Raw genomic sequence first — 24,057 nt, forward strand, 5'->3', positions numbered from 1 at the left:
TAGGTCAGGGTTGTTGGTGAAATGGAATTGGGAGGAGTCATGGCTTCTTCTGTATTATCATTTTAATAAAACGTTTATAGCCAGGTCCTAAGTATATTTTTGCTTGAGAATTTAAGACACATTGATTTCAGTGTAGTTCGCTTCTAGATTGCTTGTGTTTAGTATTGCAGCTTTAATTTGTAAAGTGCTGTGCTTGCTTAACACATTTAAGACATATGGCTGCCTTCCTCAAAGAATTTTGGGAACCGTAGTTTGCTAATTGTAGTTTGTTTATTGGGACGCGGGTGGCGCTGTGGGTTAAACCACAGAGCCTAGGACTTGCCGATCAGAAGGTCGGCGGTTTGAATCCCTGCGATGGGGTGAGCTCCCGTTGCTCGGTCCCTGCTCCTGCCAACCTAGCAGTTCGAAAGCACGTCAAAGTGCAAGTAGATAAATAGGTACCGCTCCGGCGGGAAGGTAAATGGCATTTCCGTGTGCTGCTCTGGTTTGCCAGAAGCAGCTTAGTCATGCTGGCCACATGACCCAGAAGCTGCACACCGGCTCCCTCAGCCAATAAAGCGAGATGAGCGCTGCAACACCAGAATCAGTCACGACTGGACCTAATGGTCAGGGGTCCCTTTACCTTAGTTTGCTAAGGGTGCTAGCTCTGTGGGGGGGGGGGAGACTACTGTTCCCAAGATTATCTGTGGGTAGCAATGAAAATGTGCCAAAGAAAAAGCTGCTCAAAGCATCAAGATGCTGTCCCGCTTCTTCTATACGAAGGGGGGCAGATACATCCCAGCAGCCCTTGAAGTTTTTCAAGCAAAACCTCTGGCGCAGTTACTGTACGGGGCGCAAATCTGGACGGGGATCCATTGCTCCAGTCTCGAAACTGTCCAGTCCAAATTTCTAAGGCAGATACTCGGTGTCCCCTCCTGTGTTCCAAACGCAGCATTACGACTCGAGGCCTGCCTTCCATCTGTGGAAACTCGGACCTGGCAGAGAACATTTAATTATTGGCTTCGTCTTAATCTGAATCCTCCTGGTCTACTGCCGCTAGTAATGCAAGACCCTCACAAAAGCAAGTGGTTTAAAACTGTGCAGCAAAAACTCCTTACATGCGGTCTGCACTCACAGTCCCTACTATCAATGGGCCTCATTAAAGCAAAGAGTCTAATAGGCCAGCGCCTGAAAGACATTGAACGACAAAACAACCTGACTATCTTAAAGAAACTGTGCCCATGGTATACCTATTTTCCCCCTTCTCATTTTGATTCTCCAGCTTCATATTTGTCTAAACTAACCATCCCAAAATACAGACGTGCCTTTACATTGGCTAGATGGGATGTTCTTCCCTCTGCTGTACTCGAAGGTCGTTACCAAAAGACTCCATTTGAAAAACGACTCGGCCCATGTGGAGATGGTAACACGGAAACAGTGTCCCACGTCCTTCTTACTTGCCCCCTTTATAAAGACCTAAGGAATGAGATTATTACTCCACTCATTCTCTCCAACCCCGGCCGTTCACCAGACATTACACTGTATTTTCTATTATCTGATACGGATAGTCAGATAACAGAGAAGGTCGCGAGGTACATCGAGAGAGCTGCGAAATTGAGGGCCACCATCTGAGTGACAGACCTGTTCACCCGACGGACCTCCTTTTGCCTGTTCTTTTCTTCCTTTTATCCCTATTCTTACTTTTAACTCTTGTACAGCTGTGGCCTGTTGGCTTTGCTAATAAAGTTTTGAATTTGAAATTTGTGGGTAGCAATGTGCTTTAAGTGTATAGTGTGTGTGTGAAGCCTTTGTTAAAAAAGAGAAAGCGTTTACTAAAGCTCTGCCATGGGTTTATGGAAGGAATGGAACCACACTGGCTCTCAGATGGAACAGGGATGTCTGTATGTCTGAAGCCTTTCCCTAATGTGTGAGGGAGGGCAAAGCTTTTTTTTCCGGTCAAGGCCTGCATTCCTTTGGGGGCTGCATGCTGGTGGAACTGGTAGCAGGTGGGGCCAGTGCCAAAAATGGGCAACACTGCCCCTTTTCTCTCTTTCTGTTCTCTCCACCCTCCCAGCAAGCTGCTTTGCATTTCAGTTTCCAGCTTTCCCCTTATCCTCCCTCTTGGTTCCCCCCACCCACATGACATTTAGCCAGGGGCCTCATATCACCCTTAGACTGCAAGTTCCTAACCCCTGCCCTAAACACCCCTTCCCCTTTGCGGTCGCATTACTCAGATACTTTGAGATCTTAAAAAAAACCCCAGCATGCCAATGGAAAGGGAAGCAATTGATAAAAGAAGAAATGAAAAAGTGAACAGTTTTTGTATTTATTCTGCCAGCTCCTAAATGTCAGCAAAAGGTGGGGGGAGTGGCAAAAAGATAAAAGAGAGGGGCACTGATAAATTTCATCAGAAAGCTTACTTTGTAGTTTGAGGGCTGTTAGTCCTCCTCTGGCCAGCCATAGTTCAAATCAACCTCTCTTGCACACTCTCTAAAGTTCTGAAGTGTTGTGGAGGGCAGTCGCCATACAAGGGGACTGGGCATAGTTCATTGGTAGAACACATGAGATTTGCATGCAGAAAGCTTCAGATTTAACCCCTGGCTTCCTCAATTTTAAAGAAGAATGTCTGTTAGCACAGCTGCCACCTGGAAATCCAGGTTGGGAAGACACCGACTAACTCTAGTGGCCAGATTTAGTATATGGCAGCTTAGTCAACCCAGAATAGCTACTTCCACCTTTACCTGTTAGCATACTTACATTCACCAGCAGTGCTTGGAATCCCATACACACCAATTCCATCCATTTTACAAGCTGGTTAAAGAGTGCCTAATCTGCGATAAGCAAGCTTGATCTGCATTAAGTAAGCTTGAGTGAATATCCTTACATTCAGTCTCATGGTGATTCCTCTTGGCAACTCAGTAGAAAAGATGTTGTGTAACACCCAGCCTTATCGCTGTTTTCACTAGGTTGCCTTCTTAGAAAGGGGCCCTTGCTGATGGCAAACTGCTAATCAGCAGGTGGTTTGGCTTAGATACTGCACATGTGCGTGTGTTTGACTCATTCCTGGACCACTGATAGTCTACTGGAACTCTTTATCACATGAGCGTTAAAGGATTTATAGAACTGGTGAACTAGCCTCTGCTCTAAGTAAGTCTCTTTTCAACGTTACCTTAAGATTTGTAGCGGGCAAGGGCATGTTTGCCTAAACCTGCCTATTCTTTCCAGCTGAAGGATCTGGAACTTGAAGTGTCGATTTGGCCAACTGGTCTGTTTCCATAATGCTGAAAAGAAGCAGGACAGGGGACTTGGCTGCTGCTTCTGCTGGGTGGAGGCCCCAGGGTTTGCTTGGATGCTGAGAAGGTATCATTACTGATGTAATTAATTACAGCCACTGAGCTGCTCTGTGCAGATATTCCCTGTGATGGATGTCCATGTATATATATGCTAGAGGCTCGGGAGAAAGGCACAAACAGCCCATTAGTCTTGTGGATATTGGCAACACATTGGCTGGTGCAGTTCCAAGGGAGTCTGGCATTTTGCTGCGATGGGGCCCTTTGGAGGATTTGCAGGGCGGAATCCTAACTGTGTTTTTGCTTTGAAAGCTGCCTTGGGGGTGGGGAGTGTATAACTGAGAGTTTGGCTTTGCTGTCCTTTAGAGGAGCGTAATCTCCAGCGAGCCTTAGGTTTACAACATTATTATAGAGAAATAAATTTAGATTCCTAAAAGATCAACCTAGCAAGGGCAGCATCCTCAAGTAGTGTTTATAAATGGGCCTGGAGGTAATTAGTCATGCAAACTAGCCCAGTTCTGCCATCAAAAGATATAACCTAATGGGGGCAGGAGGTGTGGTAATTCTATTTTATCTAGTGCCATCACTGTGTGTACATAACCCAAAGAGGCAAATGTTTTCCCTATTGAGTTTGCAATGTAAATTCATTTCTTTTTAAAAATTAAGATAGGTCCTAACTGGTCCATATTTTCTTGTAGGTTTTGCAGGTTTTGACATGAACATATTTAACCCTGGATAGTGTAGTATGGACCATCTAGTCGTAATACCCCATCCTGGATTTTATTTCCAAGACCTGATCCTTATTGCCCTTTTGTTCATTCTCTTATGGCCGGTGTCAAAGCCAGACTGGATCCAGCAAATGCAGTGCTATTGGATGAAAACTGGGGCTTTGCAGCACTTGTATTCTTGCCTTTAGCTCCTTGTATTGCAATCTCAACATCTACGGGGGCAGGAGGGTAAGGGTGGAAGATGAGCACAGCAGTGCTTATTAAAGACACCTACAATTTGATCCCATTTCACCACCTTTTCTGGTAAACAATGACAAACAGAAGGGAACTTCATACTTCTTTGGGTGGTGGGAAAAACTCAAGGCACATCCGAACCTTTGGGGACCTTGCACCACAGCTTTTCAAAAAGGCCAGGTGGCAACTGTGAGATAAGATAGTGGTTAGGTGAATCCGGATGCATTTTGAACTGGAGCAGTCTTCATCAGGGGAGTATGAGAAACAAATGTTGATACAGCCATTTGGTAGAGTGATGAATGCTTATGTCTCTTTGAACCTTGAGCATGTGGAAATTGGGAAGTTTGTGGTGCACACAGATCAAGTCTGATTTTCATGAAATGTGGGAGAGTGGGCAGCCTTCAGTGTGAAATAGAAAAATATTTATGTTTGTTTACAAACTACAGTGCACCTGGAGTAAAGTTCTCCCAGTCCATCCTTTTTTCACTCCTACTGTGTTTATTCTAAGGAACTGGGGGATGTTACACTCCAATCTCGTGGTCCCCTGCTTACATCAAAGGAGGAAGATGTGCCTGACCTCTGGAGCAGAGAAAAGCTTATCAGCTTAAAAACAGGGGGAAGGAAGGAAGGGGGAAGAGATTTCGGCATCCTTTTGAACTCCAAACAAAGGATTTGCCATTCAGAATGTGTGAAACATTCTGGGTACTGTGTAGTAATGTAAAGGAGTGCTGAATAGCAAAAAATAATTGACCCAAGTTAAATATCTGCTTGATCTGCTCTGAGCTGACAATGAAATAACAGCAGTCGCTGTGTGTGTGCATGGTACTGGGTCCCCCCAAAATGTGGCCTCCCTGTTAGCAGGTTAACTGCAGAATTAGCCTTAACAGCACAATCCTAGGCATGTCTGCTCAGATATACGGTAAGTCTCATTGGTCTCATGTGCGCTTACTACCAGGTAAGTGTGCATAGGATTGCAGCCTAAAGCTACGAAACCCGGTATATAAGGCTGTTGTGTGGATATACTGAGCCTTGAACAACTTTGACCCAGGATACCTAAAAGACCACCTGAGCCCTTGTATCACAGTTTGATCTTCGGAAGGAGCACTGCTAGTTGTCCTTTGTTGGGCATTTAGCATCACTGGTCCTACCCAAGCTGTGGAACACTCTTCCAGCAGAGATTTGGCAGGCATCCTTATTTTGGACTTCAGGCATCTCTTGAAGGCTTTTTATGCCAACAGGCCTATGTAGTTGCATAAAGCACATCGTTTAGCCAAATCCTGTAGTGATAATCTTGTACTGGTTTTAATGATGTTTTATGTTTTATCAACGTGCACTGCCTTGATATGGTAATAGTCGTATAAGACCACTTCAATAAGTAAATAAGATAAAATAAAACTATAGTATACTATATGAATCACAAAGCAAATTCTAACTCTCAGAATGTAGAATAAAATTTAGAACTTCTCTGCTGTGCACAATTACAGGGTTTTGTGGGTTTTCTTTAGAAAGCACATCCATGGAAACTGGCCACAGCAAACGGATATAGTTCATATTGCCATTCTGATTCCTTTTACCACATCCCTAAATTCATTCCAAAGAAAGTAGTGTTGTGTTGATTTGGAGGCGATGTCAGAACAAGGGCAAAAATTGAAAGGAAGCAATGTTGAAACAAGGAAAATATTACTTAGGCACTCTTCTCTTACCAGCAATGCTGCAGAGAACAAGTAAGTCATTGAGCATAGATCAGTATAGGAAAAAGCTCACCTGCTCTCAGTACCCTCTGTTTAGTTCCCTCTAACTCCTTTGGTCCCTTCCCTTGCTTGGAGCAGTCATCCCCCGTCCCTCTTCCATCAAGTTAAGTTCCTCCTTTTAACACATTCTTTTGCAAACCTTTCCCTGTTGACTGAATCTAATTTTGCCAGCCAAGTCTGCTAAACCATTCCTTCGTCTATGCTAATCTTTTTTCTAATTTCTGGTTCCCCCGCCTCCACTGTCCTACTGAAGTTTTGCTACATGTTACACATGGATGAGTAAACCTCCAATAGATGCTTTCGTAAATAAAAGTAGCAGGGCCGGCCCTGCCGTTAGGCAGAATGAGGTGGCAGGTGCTGGAAGGCACAGAGTGGCTGCAAAGAGTTGGAGAACAGAACTATGTGTGCCCCATATGACCAGCCCTGCACCCGCCAAGCTAGCTTGCTGCTCTCAGGTGAGGCGCAGTTGGTGCTGTGGTCTAAACCACTGAACTTCTTGGGCTTGCAGATCGGAAGGTTGGCAGTTTGAATCTGCGCAACGGGGTGAGCTGTTGCTCTGTCCCAGCTTCTGCCAAGCTAGCAGTTCTAAAGCACACCAGTGCAAGTAGATAAATAGGTACCACTGTGGTGGGAAGGTAAACGGCATTTCCTTGTGCTCTGGTTTCCGTCACAATGTTCCATTGCACCAGAAGTGGTTTAGTCATGCTGGCCATATGACCCGGAAAGCTGTCTGTGGACAAATGCCGACTCCCTCGGCCTGAAAAACGAGATGAGCGCCACACCCCATAGTCATCTTTGACTAGACTTAACCATCCAGGGGTCCTTTACATTTTACCTTTACTGGATGATGCCAGTGTTGACATAAGAGTCCCTGAAAAGTAGCTTCTGGAAGGTGAGATAGAGAAAGAGAGGCAGAGGTGGGGGGGGGTATATAATGCTTTCCTTGCTACCCATGTTTTAACTCAATACTACTCATGTATCCAGTGCTTTTGCCTTTGTGGAATTCTAGATTTGTCCTTGCTGGGCTTTTTTTCAGCCAGAACTCACCAGAACTCACTTCTGGCACCTCTCAGGGCGCCATTGCCATTGTAAGTGAAGAAAGGAGGCGTTCATTGTGAGTTCCGGCACCTCATTTTTCTAGAAATACAGCACTGTAATAGGGTATACACACAGCTGAAATCCCACTGGGGATTGGATGGGGGAGGGGTTTGGAGCCAAAAAATTGGTGGTGGGGAAAGAATTAATTCTGTAGAGACACATACAAAAGCTTCTCTACTTAAAATTGCCTTACCCCCAAGCCACTTTTCTTTCCTGAAGGTTTGCCTTCAGGGATTTGTTAGTCATGTTAGTATATGCATATTTAGACCCTTCAAATGTAGCATGCACACACCCTACCACCCCCACACAAAAGTTGTGCCTATCAGTGGCTATTAGATTGCCAGGTGTTGGGGACAAATGCCAGGAGGAGTTTGTCGCTGTCAAACCCTGCTTCTTCTGAGCTTCCTTGGGATTGTGTTTTCTGTCTTTCTGGGGCTCCCTTTCCTCAAAAGAGGCAAATTTCCTAGTCAAGAGAAAACCTGGACAGCTTTGTGGCACTTTGAAAAATATCCAGGTGATAACATTACACAATCAGTTCTAGGAAAGATATACTGTATGGACTGTCCTTCAGAAAGGAAAATGCCCTCTTTTATTTTTTGATAGTCCATTTTCCTAAAGGCGCATTGCCATTACCTTTGAAGCGCCCCATTACACTTTGCTGTGACAGTGCTGTGAACATTTGTAACGTCCTCCACATGTACCAGCAACTGGCTCTAGGCTGCAGAATTGTGCAAGAAAGCTGACCTGAACTATGTTTGCTGACTGACCATACCCAAGAGGCTTGCTTGTTGTTATAAACCTTATCAAATTACTTGGTTATCATGTAGGAGTGCCCAAACATTTTAGGTTGCCCTAACTTACTTTGCCCTGGTCATGTTCCCCAAGCTGGTGCTATCCATATGTTCTGGACTACAACCCCCCCCCCACCATGCTGGCCACAGCTGATTGGAGTTTGTAGTGCAAGGGAAGATTGCATTAGTCTGGGATGGCTGAATTACTCTTGTGGTAGGGAAGTTTGTACCATCAGGGCACCTTCCCACCCACTCCACCCCTAGTTGTTTAGCACTGCCTCATTTCTCAGAAACAAAACACAGCTTTCTTTGGAAAGGATTTGGAGGCATGTGGCGAAAGCATCCAGGAAGACCACGATGAGCCATGTCCGTTGTGGCTTTTTCCCCCATGCACATCCTTTCCAAAGGGTTCTGGATTTATGCCCACAGAACTGTGTCCCTGGCATGGATGAAGGTTTCAGTTTGTATTTTCCAGTCCATGAGTTTTCACCCATTCATAGCTTTGTGGGCACCTGCGAAAGTAAAATAGGTAATCTGAGTAGATGTGTATAATGAAGCCTTCCTGAGAAGGTGCTGGACTTTGCTGTGTCTGAACAACAGGCATCCTGTAGTAGGGAATTGAAATTCAAGTAAGGCTTTTAACAAAGTCCCCCATAATATTGCAGAGAAGCTGGTAAAATGTAAGCCAGATGAGGAGTAGTGAATGCTGCAGAAAAGAGAATCAGGATTCAATTTGACCTTAACAGATTGGAGAACTGGGCCAAAACTAACAAAATGTTCTGCACATAGTCAGGAATAGCCAGCTGCACAAATATAAGTTGGGGGACACCTGGATTGCCCATAGTACCTGTGAAAATGATATAGGGTCTTAGTAGACCACAAGTTGAACGTGAATCAACAGTGTGATGTAGCAGCAAAAAAACCACCTAATGCTGTTCTAGGCTGCATCAACAGAAATCAAGTGTCCAAATCAAGGGAAGTAATAGTACCACTCTAGTCTGTTTTGGTCAGACCCCACCTGGAATACTGTGTCCAGTTCTAGGTGTCACAATTTAAGAAGGATGTTGACAAGCTGGAGAGTATGCAGAGGGCGACCAAGATGATCAAGGAGCTAGAAACCAAGCCTTATGAGGAATGGTTGAGGGAACTGGTTATGTTTAGCCTGGAAAAGAGGAAACTGAGGGGAGATATGATAGCCATCTTCAGATATCTAAAGGGCTGTCACATGGAAGATGGAGAAAGCTTGCTTTCTCCTGCTCTGGAGGGTAGACCCAATTCAATGGCTTCAAATTACAAGGAAAGAGATTCCGGCTAAACATGAGGAAGAACTTTCTGACAGAACAGTTTAACAGTGAGGGGAATGGACTCCCTTGGGAGGTGGTGGACTCTGCTTCACTGGCGATTGGGTGGCCATCTGTCATGAATGCGTTCAACTAAAGCACCGCTCTGCATTGCAGGGGGTTGGACTAGATGGCCTTTGGTGTCCCTTCCGACTCTACAGTTCTATGATTCTATGAAATGCAACTCCTGCCCTTCCTGATAAGAAGAGAGCAGAGGGGAGTTGGGTGTTAGTGACAAACACAGACTAGCTCGACCCAGCAGATACTGCAGACCTACTTAGCATTCCTGACAGAGACAAGCATCCTCCATCCCCACCATAATCCCAGAGTTGGCAGCCGCAGCTGCTCCTACCCATTATGTGTTTACTTAAGCCGTGACTCAAGCGACAGACCAGATGTAGCGCCAGACACTGATCTGACCGCAAGTCAGATCCAGCCCATGATTCTGACATGGTCTTTGCCCCATGTCAGTCTCAAAAACAGTGGAAAGCAAAACACATTATCCACTCCTTTCAAATACACAGCTCCCAACACAGGACTAGGCTCAGCAAAATTGAGACACGGTAAGTGCCAGTTTCCATTCCATCTGGCTTAAATTCTCTCTTGTTTCCAAGGCAGGAAAGCTGTGCTTCTCCTCGCTCTTGGACTTGTATCTAGAGCCTCTTTCTGTGGTGGAAGCAGGGACTGTGTTGGAGAGAGAGAGAGAGAGAGAGAGAGAGAGAGAGAGAGAGGAGAAGCTTTGTTAGTAGTGGTACCCTGGTGAGGGTCATGGAGTGTTGTGTTCACAGGTTGGCCAGGTTGCTATGAGGGCAGATTGATCCCCAGCTGAAGTATCGAGTAGCAAATAATCTTAAGAGCACTCAGGAACACAAAGACGAATTTGAAACTGTATGGCGCATACTTGTTTCCAGTACATTAGAAAGGACAGTGTTGCCTTTTCGCCCATGGCTCACTTTAGGACAATCTGTTAAGAGAAGAGAGTAAAAGACACCTAACCAGTGGTTCTAAACCACATCCAAACTTTTTTTTGACTTTATTATTTACATTGTATGAGCATGGAATGTTTCTTGGAGGGTGGGGGTATATGGTGGGGATTGTTTGTTATATTCCACACAGTGCAACCCAATTGTCTGGGGCTGCCTTTGCATGCATAAGTATAGCCTGACCCATCCCAGATCCAGCTGAAATTTCCGGGTAGTAATGAACATGGCAGCACATTTCTCAGCTGCTGCACTGATTGGACTTGTCACAGGGATGCTGGATGTCTGGAGGACTTGGTTCTCACAGTATGGTTTTCCATGGCAGTTCATAGACAGAAACACATGTGCTGAGCCTTGTCTTGTCCTGTAATGCTAACACTCAGATGTAAAATACTTGAGTCTTTGGGGGAAAAAAAATTTAAATCATTGTGAGCTTTTACCAGAAAAGAGAAGGGAAAAATCTCTGTGTACCCTTTTACTTTTCCCTGAAATGCAATGCTGTTTCAAACTTCTCTTTGAAACCACCATGGTTAGAAATGTATTTTGAAATGAAGGTTGTGACGCTCTGGATCATAGCAGCAATCTCTGCCTTTTACAGAAGTGCCTGAGGGCTTGGGTGTGATTCATGGTATGTATGTTGCTTGCACCTGGCTAAAAGCATGAAGAAAAAATCCTGCAGCTTCCAGGGAACCTGGTGTTTTTGCATGATGCCCTTTAGGATTATGGGCTTTCAAAGCATTTTACAATTCTGAGACCAGGGCATTTCTTCCGCTTGAAAATGAAAGTCCAGCTTCAGCCCCAAATTCGGCACCAGTGGGGTGATATCCTACTATGGTATATCTCTGCACTGCAGTGGAGCGTGTGCCACCTGTGGGAATGGTTCTGTTTTGGATTTGTGTGATTTGTACCATCCTTTATCCTTATGGTTCCTTATTGATAGTTACTTGCTCTTTTTGTGTGTAATACTGTAGTTAACAGTACAGATAGATATAAAAAAATATTGTGGGCTTTGTGGAGAGAAAGAGAGTGTAAGAGAGAAAGAGAATGTAACGAAGAACCTGGAATGATAATTCATAAGTGATGAGGTTGCAAGGAAATAAAGAAGTTTTGTGGAATAATACACGAGGAACTTAAGAAAATGCTAAAAAAAAACCTTGATAAAAAATCCCGAAGCTTATCTATTAGGGTTGGTGGGCAAAGACATACCACATATGAAAAAAACAGTCTTTTTATATGCAACAACAGCTGCCAGGGTAGTGATTGCCACTAAATGGAAATCTCAGGACACACCAACAAAGGAAGAGTGGATTTGTAAATTGAGTATATAGATTTGGCAAAATTAACTTCAATTATAAGATATCAATCAAATCAAAAGTTAAGAATGGAGTGGAAGTATTTCAAAGATTATATGTCAAAATATTGTTCTAAAAAGGACATGCTAATAGGCTTAGAATAAAAAATGCAAGCAATAACAAAAACCAATAAAGAAAGAAGGAAAAATCAGAATTTAACAAAAATAATTTATTATAGAATGCAAGGGGAAGGAAAGGTCGAAAGAAATATAAAGAAGTTGAATTGCTGTGGAGGGAAGTAGAGGGTGGGTGGTGGGTTTTATAATTAAGTGTATAATTATGCAGCTGTTGTAATTTAGATATATTTTATGTGAGGGAATCATTGGGAATTTTGGTTATTATGTATATATGTTATGTTTCAATAAAGATCTTTTGTGGGGGGGATAGAAGTACGTCTTTGTAACCAGTGGTGTCATGGGCACTAGCCAATAGGTACCTGTGGCACGTGCACAATTGAACTTACTGTATTCCAAACTGCAGCTGCTTTTTGCAGATAAATTGCATTTTCCCATCAACATAAGTGCTACAGTGGGGAGGAAATCTGGATTACCCAAACAATGTGAGTAACAGCTCTATGTTCACGGTGCAATAAAACAATAGTCTTGAAATACCTAGTGGTATAACAGGCCATTATTGCAAGCCTTGGAGAGAAAAGACCAAGGGGAAACTCTGGTGTCCTCTGATTCCAAGAAAGGCTGGGAAAGTATTGCAGCAGAAGGAAGGGAGAAGTGATTATGTGCCCTTTGTCAAATGGGGCCATATAAATGTGATAAGAATGAGATGGATAAAGACTGTAAATCAATTTGTACACTAATTATGCTGTAAAAAGTATTTATTTATTTATTGTGCATGCTTTAGCAGAATCACAGAGATTCAGTGTATGTGCAGTGCAGACAAGTAAGACAAATTAGAGAGTTTTTTGGGGGAAATCTCAGGACCTGGCACAAATAGATGTCAAACAGCTTTTAAATATAACCAGCTAAGCTCCATTCTTATGCAACTGGAATTTGCATATTTGCTGTAGCCAGTACTTAAGTCACCACAGGAGCTGTGGTTTTGACCTCTTCGTTTCATGTATGAAAGATGCTAAGCTTTAGTGGGAAAGCGAGAAATGTTGTCAAGGCAGGAATCTGTCTCTTCAATCTGCATAAAAAGAACAAGTTGGCAAACCACGCGGAAGACTTTTTGTTTTAACGATTTCACGATATGTTGTTCATTTCTTCAGACTGTACCCAGTTAAAGTTTCTTGAAGTATTAAGTGATACGGAAGTGTTTTAAAATAAATAAATGTCACATGCACACAGGAGTGAAATCCCAATTCAAAGAGATGATGTTTGGGTAGCACCTTCCCATTAAAAGTTATTTCATTTTGTAGCATCTAATCTGAAGATCACTTTCTCCATGTCATGGTATAAGGCAGATGATAAGTCCCCATCCCCAAATGCACTTAACCAGGGGGAAATCAAGTTCGATGGGAAATTGCCGTATCTTGTTAGGAGCAGGGAGCAAAAACTTTATAAAGTATCCCAGAGTGATGCTCTTTCTTTGCATCCTATTATGCTTGTGTATGGAAGGCTTTGGAAGGAGGCTGTGATGTGCCCAGGCTGTGGATGCCGTGCAGTTATGGGCAATAATGGGAGAGGGCAAAGGGCTCACAAGTTCAGACTTACGTGTGGATCAGATTGGAACCACTGTATCTGCTCTCTATCCAAGAAATATTGCATATTGCTATGATTGTGCCTGTGTAGCAACATGGTCTTGTTTGCTCTCCTAGTCCTTATCACGTCAGATGTTGGTTTCTCTTCACTTTGTCCGCCAACTTCTACTTGTTGTCTTTTGATCGCTTGAGCACATAAGATCTTTTATGTTGGCTGCTCTACCTCTGGCCTTTTCCACTGTTGTTTCTGCTTACTCAGATTTCCATCGCTGTATTTGTGTGTAGATTTCTGGACGGTATTCATCCCCATTTTTCCATTACTGATGCAGTTCTCAGCCTTTGGCAAATAGAACATTGTGTGTGGAAGGTGGGAGAGCTAGGAGTGAAGTGGGGAATATATAATTATGGCAAATCAGTAACAGCCCAGTAGTAACCTGTTGTGTGCAACTTCTGAAAGGGCACAAGGATTACATCCAGATCTTGTAATGAGATGGACCTGTGTGAGAGTTAAAGGGATGGATCCACAACAAATCCCTGCTGAGAGCATTTCCCCAGTATTCACAAGCAAGATTTCCTTTTTAAAATGCCACTGCTAAATGTATTTTTGCATGTATTTTCTAGAGAGGTCAACAAGGGCACTGTCTATTAAATTTTCTATTTGTGTTCCTGAGGACTAGAAACTTTTTTTTTTTAAAAAAAAGGGACAAGCTTGTCTGTAAGCCAGCACATTCTATTCTAGAAATCCACATGCATCCTTGTTCTGTTCAGCTGCTTCAGTGCTGATGTCTAGAACCACCAGTGTTTCTAGATCCTTTCAGTTTCTTTGGATTCTATGAACAATTTCACTGGACTCCATTGTTCTGGCTTCTCATTAACTGTTTTTTTCTTTCCTTTTAAAAAAAATCTATTACTTTTATTTGAGCATAACGAACAACCAAATATTTTCAATGAAGCTCTGCGGTCTTGTCAATATATGGTGCAAGATGTATAATATATTCATAGTAATCTAATGCAGCAAAATTAATCAGTAACTAACCCTTTTCTTCTCTTTTGACTCTCCAGGGGGCCAGCTGTGAAGTGAATCAGTGAGAATTTGCTACACACAAGAAACACCTGCAAAGTGCCAAAATGACAGGCAACAGCCCTCAGGACAGGTATGGTTGGGGCGCAGTGGAACAGAAAGGGAACTGTCTGCGTATATGGGCAGATGCAAACACACACACACACACACACACACACACACACACACACGTGTGTTTATTTAGCACCAGGCCCACCACTAACGCACAACACACAGCTGCTGGAGTCCTGCTACCTTATCAGGGATCACTGCTGACAGCTACTTTAGACCACCTTTAAAAATAACGGTTTTGGTGGTCCAGTTTGTGCCCATGCAACTGGGTCTGGGAGTCACCGTGACTTTAATGTCCTACAATACCCTGGATTGATGCGATCTCAGGGGCATTGTGAGTAATTTTAAAGATGCAGACATCCAGACGGAGCTGCCTGCTCATCAGATCATGGCTGCTGCCTACTATGGTCACTAGGTAAGTCTTATACTTACCTAGCAGACTTACCTAGTGACCATGATAAACCAAGCACTAGGGCACTTTAACAAAGACCCCCCTAAAACCCAGAACCAGCTTTGCTAGCACTGTATGAAACAGCCCCTTCTTTTCCTACACCTTGATTTTGATGTCACATGACACATTTCCCCACATGGAAATAGGAAGCTGCTTTTATATAGATTCAAGCCAAGGAGCCATCTAACTCAGTACTGTTGACACTTACTGGCAACAGGTCTCCAGAGTTTCAGGCAAGAGTCTTTCTCAGCCCTGCTTGGACCTGAATTGAACCCAGGACCTTTTGTCTGACTTATTGTATGGAAAACGTAGTGTGAGTGTTTTGGATGACTGGATTTATGTTCCGATGACTGCACTGATGTCTCTTAAGAGACTTCCTTGTTCCGAGGCAGGAGCAACAACAAACAGAATCAATTGGCAGTGGGAAAGCTGTGGCAGTCCCTTTTAGAAAATGAGCTCTGTCTTTTTGCCTGCTTCTGAATCTCTTTCTTCCTAGCTTTGTTCACCACGAACTTCTCACTTTCTGACATAAGGCAACATGCTTAGCGCTGAGGGCTCCTGGCACGAGCTTAGGATGAGCCACAGAAAGCAATTCCAGAGCTTGAACAAAGCCTCTGTGCTCTTTCTTCCTAAATGGAAGCCATGGCAATGCTGCTTGCCAGGAGACCATGCATAAAATAAATCACATTTTTACACCATTCCCCTTGCTGTACGTACCTTGCCTCATTTTAGCCACCACCCAAAACCTCCTTTGCCACAAATCTAGTACTTTATCCTCTGCTGAACGTGTGAGCATTGTTGTATGAATGATCCTAAGAGACTGGGCAGGTATTCTCCCACTCAACGCTTCTGTGACTGTCATAAAAGATAGCAAAGAAGGACCCCCCCTCCTGTGTTTCCATGCTTGGTGCCTGAGTGCTTTGGAAGATCACATATTTACTCAATTAAAAAAAAAAATTGGTCAAGCACACTTACTCATTCATTAGCCCAGGCAAACACATGCTTAAATTTATCTTGCCGAAATCAACAGGACTCTTAACTGTAGCTGCATCGTACACTCATTTGTTTGTTTAGAGCTACAGATGGTCCATCCCAAGTCTCGAGATGAGAATTATTTGTATACGAGATGGATCCATGTCCCTAACAAGCTCACATATTAAGTTTGAAGGACGGGGAGGAATGAAATGAGAATAGTACTGAAGTTACCTCACAGAGTCTGGCGAGAACTTGCAGAGCAAAGGATCTTGACAGGATTTATATAGAACCTTCCCTGGCCTTGTGCCCTCTGGATGTTTTGGACTTGACTCCCATGATCCCTGACCATTGGCCATGGTGTCCAGGGCTGATGGGAGTTGTAGTCCCAAGCATCTGGAGGCTGGGAAAGGCTGATTTATATTGTACTCAAGAGATTCTAATAAGAATCTACAAGTTGCCCCTTACTGGCTCTGGGGCTATATATAGCCTGAAGGGCATGTTTATAAAAACGGTTGCTCAGTTTCCCACCACTGCAGCCTCGATACCAACATATAAACATCTTGTTGAAAGATGAAGGTCTTTCAGTAGGCTCTCAAAATCAAGAGAGATGGCACCTTTTTAACATGCAAGTAGAGGGGGTTCCAAGGGGTAGGTGCTGCAACCCTAAGAACCCTAGATTGTGTGGAATGAACCTCCTGTTGTGATGTAATCTGCAGCAAGCACTCAACTGCAGAGTGCAACTGTTTTGTGTTGGTGTCAACCCAGATCAGCCTATTGGTCTCCTTTAGTTACTAGCGTTCCGGCACGGGATAGTGGGACTCTCCAGGTGAGGAAGGAGCAAGATGCGATTGCCCTGTTGGGTGCTGCAACAGTATAGCTTACTCTCTAACTCAATCAGTAGAGCATAAGACTTAATCTCAAGGTCTTGGGTTCAAGCCCTACGTTGGGAAAAAGGGATTTGGACTGAAATGACCCTCATGGTGCCTTTCAATTCTACAGTTCTATGATTATTTGTTTCTTTAGTAGAACATTAATTTATTTTCTTTACTCCAAGGGTTCTCAGCCTCCCCCTTCTATCCTTGCAACAGCCCTGTGAGATGGGTTAGATTGAGAAATGGTAGACTTCATGGCTGAGTCACAATCTGAATCCTGGTCCATGTTTAGTACCTTTAGCACTTGCAGCGTTTCTAACATTCATTTAATCCTTGAGCGGTATGCAACGTTTTGCAATATAGAAATGTCTTAAATGGCTAGGCTGTCCCTTGTCCAGGAGCTCCCATTTAAGTCCCCATTGGTTGTTCTTGTTTCTTGCAGGTATAAGGCTGTCTGGCTGATCTTTTTCATTCTTGGCCTTGGGACACTTTTGCCATGGAATTTTTTCATGACTGCTACGGGGGTAAGTTCAAGGAAAGTGGGAGCCACTTGTGTATATATAGTTGATGTGTTTGGTACTAGAAGCCTTCACCAGGGCTGGCCTAGATCAGGGATTCCCAAGCTGTGTGTCAGGGTTAGTGTGCTGCTAGAGGGACTGAAATGCACCTTGAGGAATCAGGTTGTTTCTTGGATGCATCCACCACAGCACATTGCTCCACAAGACCAGATTAAGAGGCATGGTGGCTCTGTGTTAGTCTGTGTCCAAGACACTGTAGTCATTTTTACTTCAGTGGGACTTCATTACATCCACTTCCTGTGGCTTGCACCCATACATAAAAGGTAAAGGGACCCCTGACCATTAGGTCTAGTCGTGGCTGACTCTGGGGTTGCAGCAGTCATCTCGCTTTATTGGCCAAGGGAGCTTCCGGGTCATATGGCCAGCATGACTAAGCCGCTTCTGGTGAACCAGAGCAGCGCACGGAAACGCCGTTTACTTTCCCGCCGGAGCGGTACCTATTTATCTACTTGCACTTTGACATGCTTTCAAACTGCTAGGTTGGCAGAAGCTGGGAGCGAGCAACGGGAGCTCACTCCGTCATGAGGATTCGAACCGCCGACCTTCTATTCGGCAAGTCCTAGGCTCTGTGGTTTAACCCACAGCGCCACCCACATCCCATACATAGGAGGTGCCTTTTGATGAGGATTGCTTGATGAATATGAGCAGCGATAAGGGCAACTGTTCTGCCCAAACCCCTTCTATCCCAGGGGTAGCACCCAAGGCGAGCCAGCCTGGACCTTCCCATTGGAAAGGTGTTTTATCTTTCCAAGATGAATCTCTTCAAGGCATTTATGAGGATCCATCCTCCACAAAAAGACACGCAAAACAGCTCTTTGTTTTGCCATCATAAACATGGCTTAGCATGATTTAGAGTTGATTATTTTAACAGGTGACAGAAAGCCCTGCTCAGTGAAGAACTTAGCAATTGCTTAGCAGGGAAGCTTCTTTTCTTTATGCTCTCCTCTGTCCCCTCTCTGCAGTACTTTACTAGCCGCCTGAAGGAGGATACTTACAACAATGTGTCCTCCATTGATCTCCATATGAACATGAATGACACAGAGACTGAGAAACCTCCTGCCACACACTTGCAGTCCATATTCAACAATGTGATGACACTCTGCGCCATGTTGCCTCTACTCATCTTTACCTGCCTCAACTCCTTCATCCACCAGAGGTGAGATCTTTGTAGTTTTCTTCTTCAAAGGAGGTCCCACACTTCCTGCTTCGTCCCTCTTCTCCTTTTGGCCCAACAATAGCCTTGCCATTTCCAGCGGAAAGGAGCCTCTTTTTGATAGAGTTATATTCATGGTGGATCGTGTCCTTTTTGCATCTTTGTTGGGCTTCTTAGTTTTCGACAATGATTTCTTAATCATGTAATATGGCTTATGCTGTAACTGTGATGCTCAATTAATGTCATTGTTATTTATTGTTTGTAAGCACTTTTGGGATTCATTTGAATGCATATCAAACAATCAATCAATTTTCTCACGCTCCCTCTGTCAATGTCAACTTGTTAGGATCCCTCAGCAAGTTCGGATCCTATGCAGCCTGGTGGCTATCCTGTTGGTCTTCCTAGTAACAGCCATCATAGTCAAGATCTCCATGGACCCTTTATCATTCTTCACTATCACCATGGTCAAGATAGTCTTCATCAATTGTAAGTGTGGGTCACTTGTAGACTGGCCTTGATATTGACAGAATGGAATATAGACATTTCTCACATGCAACCCTTCACCAACGGGGAGAGAGAGAGAGTTTGTCTGAATGCAGGAAGGCAAATCCTGATTGCCTTTGGAGGAATGGGAATGTCAGAAGTCACAGCTATGACTCTCATAGCAGAAGATATTGTGGTGACTTGGATAAATGATTATTTACAAAACTGTATAAAATAGATAGATGATAGATAGATGATAGATAGATACATAGACAGAGGAGGTATTTGGTGTTGAAGTGAGAAAGTAGCTTCTTCATCTCTGTAAAACCTGCATATGGAAACTTAAGGTTGTCTAGGTATTGGTGTGCTCTGGTCCATGGGGTCACGAAAAGTCGGACACGACTAAACGGCTAAACAGCAACAAGGTATTGTTGGACTTATGGCTTCCATCACTCCTGGCAATTGGCAGTGGAGGCTGTAGAAGGAGTAGTCCTTCCCCAGCAAGGCTGAGTGCGGCATGTTTACCCTTGAGAGTGCATATTCAGGCTGCCTCCTGCTCCTCAGCACTGGGTGGTGTCACAAGATCTCCTCTGCACCAGACCTCTCTGCCACTCACCTCTCTGCCTTTTCTCCCTACAGCCTTTGGTGCCATTCTCCAGGGCAGCCTCTTTGGACTGGCAGGACTCCTGCCTGCCAGTTACACAGCACCTATTATGAGCGGGCAGGGCCTTGCAGGGACATTTGCAGCTCTGGCCATGATCTGCGCTCTCGCCAGTGAGTATTGCTACACAACCACCCATCTCCTTTCAGCATAACAGCCTGGACTACTTGGGTGGATGAAATCTCAGATCAGAAGAAGCCCTTAGTGTACGTTCTTGAAAGGGCCTTCTCTCCACTGGGGTCTAGCTTCTGTGGTCCCTAATCTTCATGTCCCTTCTCAGTCACAAACTGCAAGGCTTGTCCTTTGCAAATGCCTGTGAAGGACAAACCTTGAGGTTATGGTATCTTCAAAACCCTTGGCTCTGTGGTCATTATCACTGGTGACCTGCATTTTGTGTGTTGGTTTGTGACTGGACCTCCATGCAAAGGGTTGCATTAGATGACTCACTGGTTTGAAGCAGGAATCCCAAAGTTCCTAGAATCCTAATTTTCAGGTGGCTGCCTCTGCTTTATCCTCAGGTGGGAGGGAAAGTTTCCCCAGTCACCATTTCTTTCCAAATCTTTCAGGTGGCTCTAAACTGGAAGACAGTGCCTTTGGCTACTTCATCACCGCCTGTGTTGTGATCCTAATGGCCATTGGCGCCTACATTATGTTGCCTCGTCTGGTAAGGATTCTCTTTTCTCTTAAGGTGGCCCTGAAATAGTGGGCAAGTGAGCAGTTCCTTGTATTCCTGGCCAATGGGCACCATTTTGCAGGGAGGTGGGAGCAGGCTCTGTGTCCCATTCTCAGTTATACAATAGGTCTGTGGAGCCACAAGGAGTCTCTGTTTTTTGCTTCAGAAGAGTTCCCAAGATCACCCAAGAACACCCTCCCACCAGAGAAAAACAACTACCAGACTTTTAGAAGACATCTGAAGGCAGCCCTGTTTAGGGAAGCTTTTAATGTTTAATAGGTTATTGTATTTTAATAGTCTGTTGGAAGCCACCCAGAGTAGCTGGGGAAACCCAGCCAGATATTATTATTATCACCATCATCATCATCATCTTTCCCTTTGCCACCACTATGTTATAGTTGTTTTTACCTTCCACACCAACACATGTTCTCTGCTACGCTCTGTCTACAGGACTTCTTCCGCTACTACTCCATGAAGGATAAGACAGAATATCGGACCCATGAGGTCTACTCTGAGGTGGAAACCAAGATGGACCTCATCAAGAAAGGTAAAAGAAGGAAGAGATGATGGGCTGGGAAGTGTGCTGCCAATTTAGTTATGGGGGTGGGGGGTCCCCACCAGCACTTAGTAACAGTCAAAAAAACATGCTTTAGTACAGGGCTGAGGAATCTGTGGCCCTCAAATTGTTGTTGGGCTGCAACAGAATGGCCAGTGGTCAGGGATAATGGCAGATTTTATCCAACATCTGGAAAGCCACATATTCCTCATCCCTGTTACAGAATATGCAGCAAATGATAACTCCTCTAACACACCAGTGGGCCGCTTTATTTGGGCAATTCCCCAAGGTAAGATTAGGAGTACCTTTTGCCATCTATGACAGGTCTGCCAACTATATGGCCACCATGGTGCAGGAATAGCCTGGCTACAATGATTCATGCACTGTAACCACAAGATGCTGTTATTGCAATGCACTCGGTGGGGGGCTATCCTTGCACATCGCCTGGCGCAAAATGCTGTGGCTGCATCGCTGAGAGGGAGAGGCTACTGCCAGCCCATAACTCGTTGCAGTGGCTGCCCATATGTTGCAGGACCAGGTTCAAGGTTCTTGTATTAATTTACCATAACAACTCAGCTCCAGGATATCATAAGGGGCCCTCTGATCTCTTATATCCTGGCTCAAACACTGAAATCTTGAGTGAAGCCCCTGTTGGTGGTTCCCCACAGCTCAAATGCATCCCTCTTAACTATTAAGACCCACAACACTGGATGCATAGCTTCTATCTATGGAACTCCACACACACACACACACACACACACACAGAGAGAGAGAGAGAGAGAGATTAGACTCTCCTTGCTGAACTTCAGGCACATGGCAAAGACTTTCTTACTACAGAAGGAACTGTAGGGGAGTGTTTTGGATTTATAACACATTTTTACTTTTTTATTCTCTGCATGGTTATTCTCCGTATGATTTATCTGTATAAATAAATAGATTACATAAGCCACGGAACCCTTATGCTCAACTTACATCCTATTCCCTGTTTTGGAACGATGGTCTTCATTGATGTGCACTGTTATAAACTCCCCTCTTCTACCAACCAACCCAGCATTTCTCGCTTGAACATTGGCCGATAATGTAAACATTTGAATATCCCTAGCACGGGGGGTGGGGAAATTTGTGGCCCTCCAGATGTTGCTGGACTCCAGCTCCCGTGATTCCTGGGAATCATGGTCAATGGTTGGGGTGATGAGAGTTTGGGTACAATGTCGTCTAGAGAGCCACAGGGTCCCCACCCCAGATCTGTTAGTGCTTTGTTAGGATTTTCTTTATTATTGTTTTAACTTTTGTGGGCCAGTTATTAACAACATCCTATGAAAACCCATAATAAAAACAATTTTAAAGGAAGTTTGCAGGTGCATTCAGCAAATACTCAGGCATAGTGTACTTTATCAGAAATGATCATAATAATTATTATTTTAAAAAGCGTGAGAAATCATTCTAAACATTGTCTTTTTCTGCAGATGACCTCAATGGTGTGGAACCCCCACATGCTGCAAATGGGGCCTCCTGTGCACCAGACCACAACCCTTCAGTACTGAGCATTTTCAAAAAGGTATTGGAACTTAAAATGGGCCTTGGAAAAATTGGCTCTTCCAAGGTTGGGCCTTGGAATGGGCCTGTCCCACACCCACGTTTCTAGGGTTTTCTTGCCCTGAATTTGTCTTCATGTGTACCTATTCCATTTTCTTCACCAGATCTGGGTCATGGCTGCTTGTGTCTGTTTTGTCTTTACTGTCACTATTGGGGTCTTCCCAGCTGTCACTGCTGATGTAAAACCAACCATTGCGGGAAAGACACTTTGGGGTAAGTGAAAGTGCACTCCATTGTAAGTGGCTGGGGTCAGGACTATTGATGGCCAAACCCTGGGAGATTTTGGCAGACTAAAAAATAAATAAATACATGAATGGCCCACCCTTTATTGGGGGAGCTCAGAGCTCCTTACATAGGGACTCCTAGGCAGCCTTTTATCCAGGAACTGACTTGGCTGGTGCCTGCTTAGCTTGAATAAAGTTACACCACCATCATGCCATCATCAGCTGAAACCCCATAAAGCAGCCTTCCCCAACCTTGTTCTCTCCAGATGTTTTGGACTACAACTCCCATCATACCCATCCAGCATGGCTAGGGCTGATGCAAGTTGTAGTCCAAAACTTGTGAAGTGCATTAAGCTTGAGAAGGCCGCCATCAACTGTGGGTAAGAGCAGGAGGACTGGACAGGTTTAGCCTGGAGAGCTGAAAGACTTTGAAGGGAGGATTATCTGTTGGAAGAATGACAACAATGACTAGGGTCTGAAAATTAAATGCATCCTTCCTGTTCTAAGTTTCTACATCCTGCTTGGACAAAACATGCACATTTTCTTATTTCTTCTTACTATACCTCTCTGCATTTACACCATGCATGCATGCTACAACAGACTCTGTACAATTATCGACGACATTATTTGTTGGGAAAGGAATAGCAGAGGGCTGTGACAATCCATGCATATTATATAAATAAGTTCTCATGAGCACTGTGCATGAAAAGTATGCTAAAGAAGGGAGTATGATTTCACAGTGGAGAACAGAGAAGATTTCAGAAGGTGTCTTATCGGGGTAGGAGAAAGCTATGCCCACCTCCTCAGCTGCCTGAATTCAACTCTCTTCGAAGATGGAGCAAACCTTTTGCTGCTTTGATAAGACAGAACAGTATCGAAAGGGAAAGAATGAAGGAAATTTCTACAACCACCAAGTCCTGGATGTGGGATGCTCTTCCCCCAGTCCTTAACCTACTATTTTGGGAGGGGTGGTGGTTTTTTTTGCATGTATCTCAAAGGGCTGAGTTTTCTTCACCACTCACTAGTGCTCCCATAGTGACTGGGTACAGGAACAGACTGACCCATGGCTGCAGGGCTCCTTTCATCAGCAGCATGTTCCATGTTCAAAGAAGGTGGAAGTGTGTGGCTTACATGCACCTCAAGCATTCCGTACCATTTGCCTGGGGCTTGCTGTCCCTCTGTTTGACTATAGCAGGGGACTGAGGTCCTGGAACTGATTCCTCCTCTCCACTTCTCTCTCTCTCCTCAGCTGATTACTTTATCGCAGTCTGCTGTTTCCTGACGTTTAATGTCTTTGACTGGGCAGGTCGGAGCCTTACAGCTGTCTGCCTGTGGGTGAGTATCCACTAGAAAGGCCATTGGTATTGGCTTAACCGGACAGAGCCTACCCTTCCTAAAGCTCATTAAACAAGTTAGCACAACAGCCAGTAATGTTTCTGAATATCAGTTGCTAGAAACCACAGGAGGGAATGGAGCTCTTGCACTTGAATCCTGCTTGCGGGT

At 44.2% G+C, this 24,057-nt stretch overlaps 1 protein-coding gene across 2 annotated transcripts in view; it reads left to right on the forward strand.

Moving 5' to 3' along the window:
- Nucleotides 1-24,057, forward strand: part of SLC29A1 (solute carrier family 29 member 1 (Augustine blood group)) — an 81,043-nt gene that overhangs the window by 47,877 nt on the left and 9,109 nt on the right. The window contains exons 1-11 of one of the 2 annotated variants that reach the window (XM_081187282.1): nucleotides 3,174-3,339; nucleotides 14,263-14,354; nucleotides 17,073-17,154; nucleotides 18,171-18,364; nucleotides 18,708-18,847; nucleotides 19,484-19,618; nucleotides 20,072-20,169; nucleotides 20,629-20,725; nucleotides 22,201-22,292; nucleotides 22,435-22,543; nucleotides 23,804-23,889. In XM_081187282.1, coding sequence (XP_081043408.1) covers nucleotides 14,329-14,354; nucleotides 17,073-17,154; nucleotides 18,171-18,364; nucleotides 18,708-18,847; nucleotides 19,484-19,618; nucleotides 20,072-20,169; nucleotides 20,629-20,725; nucleotides 22,201-22,292; nucleotides 22,435-22,543; nucleotides 23,804-23,889 — 1,059 coding nt within the window. In that variant the 5' untranslated portion in view covers nucleotides 3,174-3,339; nucleotides 14,263-14,328. Of the gene's footprint in view, nucleotides 1-3,173; nucleotides 3,340-14,262; nucleotides 14,355-17,072; nucleotides 17,155-18,170; nucleotides 18,365-18,707; nucleotides 18,848-19,483; nucleotides 19,619-20,071; nucleotides 20,170-20,628; nucleotides 20,726-22,200; nucleotides 22,293-22,434; nucleotides 22,544-23,803; nucleotides 23,890-24,057 lie in introns of those variants that run through there. The other variant, XM_081187283.1, reaches the window with a different exon arrangement.

This window comes from Podarcis bocagei, assembly GCF_964188305.1.
Source record: "Podarcis bocagei genome assembly, chromosome: 3".
Lineage (NCBI taxonomy): Eukaryota > Metazoa > Chordata > Lepidosauria > Squamata > Lacertidae > Podarcis > Podarcis bocagei.